Below are 6,294 nucleotides of genomic sequence, written 5' to 3'. Positions count from 1 at the left end.
GTCTTCAAGAAGTTCTGAAATAAGTGTGCCTCCAAAACCTCAAAAGATATCAGCTGTGTACAAGTCAATATCGATCCAAACAAGTCAAGATGTTGTTAAAGAGAAAGTTGAAAAAATCACTTATAACAAGAGTACACAAACTGCCGAAGAACTGGTGGACGACGAGGATAATCAAGAGGAAGAGGAACTTACGTCTGAGGTTACAACAGCTGAATCCGAACTCAACAAGGATGATGGAGTAGCCCAACAAGAAGTCACAGAAGAACCTGTTGATCCAATTGCCCAAATGGATGATACATTGCTAGCTGGTTTCTTCAACAAGTCTCTCAAAATCATAAATAGAGTCATCAAAGAAGATGAAGATATACTAAAGACTTATACAAATGTTAAAAAGGATACTGAAATTGAATCTACAGATTTCTCAGAGCTGATATCATTGAAACTTGAGAATGCAATCTATTCAATTGATACTTCCCTTTTCTTTCCAGAGCTTTTATTGATTTCCATTGGTAAAAAAATCCTCATTTATAATTCAATATTCAAAAAATTAGAACACCAAATAACAACATCCACAAATATTCTTAATGTCCAATTTTCAAAATTTCAATCAAACATCATCTTTGCAACTGGCTATAATGGTAAAGTTTTCAGTTGGAACTTGGAATCAGAATCAAATATACCGTATTTGGTTTCATCGGCCAGTACAATGAACCATTCATATCCTGTCTTTGCATTAAACCAAATCAGTGAAAATAATGGAACTTTAATCACTGCATCTACTGATGGAAAAATCTGTACATGGAGTACATCAATGTTATCAAAACCAATATCACCCCCAATAGAATTGAAGACACCTAAATCTCTAAGTCTAAGATTTGATGAATTGGCACCAACTTCAGTAATGAACTTACCAAATGATCATGGTTTTGTTATAATTGGCTGTGAAGATGGTAATATCTATAGAGTTAAGAGATTTGACAATAAAATAAGTGGGAATCCAGATAATCTTTTTGATAAAATTTATCAAAAACATAAAGGCCCTATCTCATCACTTGATAATTCCATTGAATTTCCAAATCTATTCATATCAAGTTCATTTGACTGGACAGTTTCATTATGGGATTTGAATTCCCCTGATGCTCCCCTGCTGGATATCTATCGAAACAATGCTATTTTGCAAGCCAGTTGGAGACCATCACATGGTACACAGATTGGGTTCATCCATGGCCATGTATTTGAATTATTGGATTTAAGTATTGATTCAGTTATTCCTATTTTGAAAATTACAACGGGAATGACTTTGAATAAGTTCAAATTTGATAAAAATGGATCTACCATCACTTTGGGGTCAATTCATGGTGAGATCAAAGTTTTTGAAATCCTGTTAAAAGGAGTGGAGTCAGAAATAGGAAGATTCAAAAGGTTGTACGTCAAATCATAGCATTCATCTACAAATAATCAATTTTTTTGAAATGCTATAAAGGATCCATATATTGCTATTTGCACAATTGATACATGCTTATTTCAGATTATTCATGGTTGACTTTTGGACCGTCTTCTTGTGATTCTTGTTCTCAAAGGCTCCATGGGAGTTGATGGCACATGATTCGAAATGTTTTCAAAGGCGTGAGAACGAGTGTTTTGGGAAGGTAAATTAGGTGATGATAGCTCTTTAACTGGATCTGTTTGAGTTTGCTTTGAGCTGGTACGTGGTCTTTTTTGAGATGATGGTGATGGTGATAAACTCAAACTGCTACTTGGTATTGGTGTATCTTCTCTTTCAATGGTTCTTTTCGTTGCTGATTGTGTTTTAGGATTTAAGCGTCCTCTTGTAGCATTCACTGGTGATGTACTTGGTGGTTTTGTACTGAGTGGAGGTGGTAAAAGCTTCACATTCAATGGATGAGTTTTCTTTTCAGCAATTATGTCTGTGTCAACACTTTGGGTACTCTTATAATCTTTAATTTTACTCGAATCTGGGTTAATGAATTTGGCTTTTCCATTTCTTCGAGGCAATTGAAATGCATCAACACTTATACCATTGGAACCTGAATGAATCTCCATAGGAGGATGAATTTCAACAACTTTGGATTTTTTGGGATCTAAATAAATATCAATTGATAATGAATCTCCATTGCAACATCTAAATCTAGGACTTTTTCTACATTGAAACTTGTACAATTTTGACTCTGAGCATTTGGGATTAGCCTCTGCATCAAAATCAGCTGCAACCAATTTGAAAACTCTTCTTTCTTCATCTAGAGCAGGTCTACCTTGTTGTCCCACATTAAAAACAAGACTTTTTTCAGCTCTATCATAATGGGTGCATTGTAATTGTCTATGACCAGAACGACACTTCCAACAACAGAATCTAAGAACTCCCAAGTATAGCATTTCAAGGCAAGCAATGTTTTATAGTTAAATTTGGCCCAAATCGAACACCTCAGTTGGGTGGAAACGAGTGAGTTGTTTTAATTTGTTCCAAAATTCAACATGGCTTTGTGTAACCTGTCACAGTAAAGATTTAGCAAAGACTCAGCAAAATCACCTAGGCAATACACAATAACAATAATACAGCTTTAACGACAGCAATAATTATCTTATCAGTATCAGCTTCAATCAAAGTGAAAGATTGATGCACTGGTTTAACTTAGTACAGGCCAGAGACTAGAGTAGATACATCAATATAGCTTTCAAAAACAAACCAAACTGTAGTGCTCTAAGCCGGCTATTGATTTTCCATTCTCCAACCATAAAATGTGATCCAGATATATCATGAGATAGTAAATGCAGATGACTTGGCCAAAAGAAAACGAGAATACATATCAACTAATTTCTACTATCTTTCGAACGCATTTGTGAAGTTCATTCTCAATGTCAGCCGAGCCGAAGACTTCGCGAACTCTTGATCGAGTACGCCACAGTGATGACACAATGAGTCCACCTATTGTATTCTGACAAACTTGTATCGAACCACTAACAAGACCTATAAATTGGAGTAGAAAGCACCCATTGTTTTTAGATTTAAATTCAACTACCAAAGATCAATCAACATGACCACTTCAGACGTCACTGACAAGTTTTCCGAGTTGAAGGTTTCCTCTGGGGAATCACCATCAAGTATTCCAACTCTAGATTTAAACAAAGCTACAAACCCAGAAACAAAAGCAGAATTTTTAGATGAGCTTAGAAACGCTTTATTCAATTTTGGGTTCTTTTATATTAAAAATCCACCTTTTGATGTTGAAAAATTCAAGAATATTAAGGAAGAATCACTCAAGTTTTTCGAAATCCCACTTGAAGAGAAGAAAAAAGTTGCCATGGTCAATTCAAAACATTTCTTAGGTTATAATGGACTTGGTGATGAAATAACAGCAGCTAATGTTGACTGGAGAGAACAAGTGGAATTTGCTACAGAGCTGCCGGAACCTGATATCAAGAATGATGATGAGCTTTACAAAAATATTGAAGGACCAAATCTCTGGCCAAGTGGTGATTTTTTGCCTGAGTTTAAGCCTATAGTCACTGATTACATAGATGAGCTTTCTAAATTGTCAAGACAATTCACCCATTGGATTGAGGATGCTTTAGGATTAGAATATGGTGCCTTGGAAGCCTTTTTTAAAGAAGTTCAACAAGCGAAATTGAAAATAATTAAGTATCCTGATTTAGCTAATCTCAATGACCAAGTTGAAGCTGTTGAAAAAGAATTTGCAAACACCCAATACAAAACTAAATTGAATCAAGGGGTTGGTGAACATCGTGATAATGATTTCCTTACATTTATTTATCAAGCTAGTCACCATACATCTTTACAAGTTAAAGATTTTAATGGAGAATGGATCAATGTACCACCTGTCGGAAATACTTTAGTGTTTGCTGTTGGGTTGACTTTAGAATTTATTACTCAAGGTGTTTGTGTTTCCACAGTACATAGAGTTTTAACACCAACTCCTGGGGAAGGAGATAGATTATCCATATCATTCTTTCAAACTATAAATATTGAATCTAAGAAAACTTCAATTGAGGTTGATCAAAAAGCAAAGGATCTTGTTAAACTGAGAGACGCCAAAAGAACAAAGAATAAAATCGGATTTCAGTTCCAAGTTGATGAAACAAAACCGGTTGGGTATAGTGTCTTCTTGAACAGGGTCAAATCACATCCTAAAGTTGGTGAAAGACACTATCCAAGGGTTCTGAAGTATATACAAGAAGAAGTCGCAAAGGCTTCAGACATTTAAGTGTACAAAATACTGAGTCTGATAAAGCTTGTAGATATACACCGATTATATCCGTAACCTTATTTTTCGATCAAAAAGCTTCACTTTTCAGTACGACACAAGCAAAATCTAAAGCATGTATTGAAAGAAATCAAGCTAAAAGCAATAACATCAAAATAATGGTTATATTACCTTTCAAGCTTGATAAAGGTCTTAACATTAAGGCCCTTTTTAGGCTAATTTACCCGCTCAATAGGCGTTATGATTAGATAATCATTTACTCAGCTTTTTTTTTTAGCCTGACGCGTTTTGTCATCCGAATTTGAATTTCGTGTACTAGAAAAACACTGAAAAGTTATAGATCGATCATTGTTCAATAAAGAGGTGATAATATAGTCGGATCACACTATTTGCAAGAGATGGAGGTGCCGACACAACCAACTCAACCTACACAGGCCACCCAAGCCGCCTTGGAACACCTTACTCAAGAAGATATTGAAGATGGAACTATTTGTAGGTTGATTTGCACCACTGGTCAACTCTCAAATGTTGATCTCAAAGAAAAGAAGAATGGTGTTAAAGAGTGGTTCTTTGGAAGAAACGTTGCTTGTGATATCGCCTACAATAATACTACAAGATTGAGTAATAAGCATTTTAAAATCTGGAGTGGTGATTCCAATGTTTTGATTCAAGATTTATCAACCAATGGTACTTGGGTCAACAATCAAAGATTGGTAAAGGGGCAAAATTATATATTGAGTCAAGGTGATGAAGTATCGGTAGGGATTGGTGTTCCTAAAGATGTGGTGAGGTTTATTGTTTTTTTCCCCAAAGTTCAAAAGTCTTCAACTTCAAGCACCAGAATTGAAGAAGGTATTAATAAGGAATTCTCGATCAAAGACGAAGTTATAGGGCAAGGTGCATTTGCAATTGTTAAGAAAGCAGTGGAAAGATCAACTGGGAAAACGTATGCTGTCAAAATAATATCGAAAAGAAAGATTATGGGAAATACAGATGGTGTCAGTAGGGAGTTAGAAATTTTGAGAAGATTAGATCATCCAGGTATTGTGAGACTACGAGGATTTTATGAAGATGACGATAGTTATTATCTTGTTATGGAATTTGTTCCTGGTGGTGACTTAATGGATTTTGTCGCAGCACATGGTGCTGTTGGTGAGGAAGCTGCTAAAGAAATTTGTAAGCAAATCTTACAAGCTATTCAATATGTCCACTCTTTGGAAATTTCCCATAGAGATCTGAAACCAGACAACATTTTGATTGCACAAGATGATCCAGTCTTGGTGAAGATTACAGATTTTGGGTTGGCTAAAATATCGGATACTGGTACTTTTATGAAAACATTTTGTGGTACTCTAGCATACGTTGCACCAGAAGTTATTGATGGAAGATTGTCTAAAATCACCGATAGCAACAAATACTCATCATTGGTTGATATGTGGTCATTGGGATGTCTTGTTTATGTTATTTTAACTGCACATTTACCATTCAGTGGAAGTACCCAAGATCAACTTTACAAACAAATCCAACAAGGTTCATACCATGAACCACCTTTGAAGGAAGCTGGTGTTTCCAAAGAGGCTAGAAGCTTTCTAGATTCTTTATTACAAGTTGATCCTAGGTTCAGATTGACCGCTTCTGCCGCTTTATCTCATCCTTGGATTGCAAGTTTTTCTCAAAGCAATTCTCAAATCTCTCTATCACAATCTCAATCACAACAGCAAAGACTTGAAGCCGAAAAATTACATTTTGATGAGTTTGAAAATAAAGAACGAATGGAAAAAATATTAGAGGATCATGTTTTCAAAGTTCCAGCACCACCTAATCCGAATAAAAAGAAGGTTCCACAAAAGGATGATCAAGCATCACAAGCATCACAACAGAAAACAACTCAAATTGCAGAAAGATCACCTTCGGAAGATCAATCATTCGATAGAACATCACTAATAGAAAATGAAACATCAGTTGTCAAGTCTGAAGATGGGGGAGTACTAAGACCAGAAACCGAAGTCACTACACAATGTCCAGCTGGTACATCTTTCACATTAACACCATC

General features: G+C 35.6%; 3 protein-coding genes across 3 annotated transcripts; 2 read left to right on the top strand and 1 right to left on the bottom strand.

The window, feature by feature from the left end:
* Positions 1–1,533: 1,533 nt before the first annotated feature.
* WICANDRAFT_107852 (uncharacterized protein) lies at positions 1,534–2,790 on the bottom strand (the record flags this gene model as incomplete). The annotated part of the gene is made up of 1 exon (XM_019180511.1): positions 1,534–2,790. Exon 1 carries the CDS (start codon positions 2,392–2,394, stop codon positions 1,534–1,536), a length of 861 nt encoding a protein of 286 aa, XP_019035865.1. The 5' UTR covers positions 2,395–2,790.
* Positions 2,791–2,848: 58 nt separating this feature from the next.
* On the top strand, positions 2,849–4,690 carry WICANDRAFT_98272 (isopenicillin N synthase family dioxygenase). Its single transcript, XM_019186646.1, has 2 exons — positions 2,849–4,469; positions 4,508–4,690. The coding sequence occupies exon 1, from the start codon at positions 3,054–3,056 to the stop codon at positions 4,239–4,241; it is 1,188 nt and encodes a 395-aa protein (XP_019035864.1). The 5' UTR covers positions 2,849–3,053; the 3' UTR covers positions 4,242–4,469; positions 4,508–4,690.
* Positions 4,691–5,221: 531 nt separating this feature from the next.
* On the top strand, positions 5,222–6,294 carry WICANDRAFT_98271 (uncharacterized protein; the record flags this gene model as incomplete). Its single annotated transcript, XM_019186645.1, has 1 exon — positions 5,222–6,294. A coding segment is annotated over one exon (1,073 nt), but the record flags the coding sequence as incomplete, so codon positions are not given.

This window comes from Wickerhamomyces anomalus, assembly GCF_001661255.1.
Source record: "Wickerhamomyces anomalus NRRL Y-366-8 unplaced genomic scaffold WICANscaffold_17, whole genome shotgun sequence".
Taxonomy (NCBI): Eukaryota; Fungi; Ascomycota; class Saccharomycetes; order Phaffomycetales; family Wickerhamomycetaceae; genus Hansenula; species Hansenula anomala.
The sequence above is the reverse complement of the archived record's forward strand: the minus strand, read 5'-3'. Positions and strand labels throughout refer to the sequence as shown.

Coding starts and splice junctions, on each gene's coding strand:
- WICANDRAFT_98272 (XM_019186646.1), top strand. CDS start 3,054: ATGACCACTTCAGACGTCACTGACAAGTTTTCCGAGTTGAAGGTTTCC.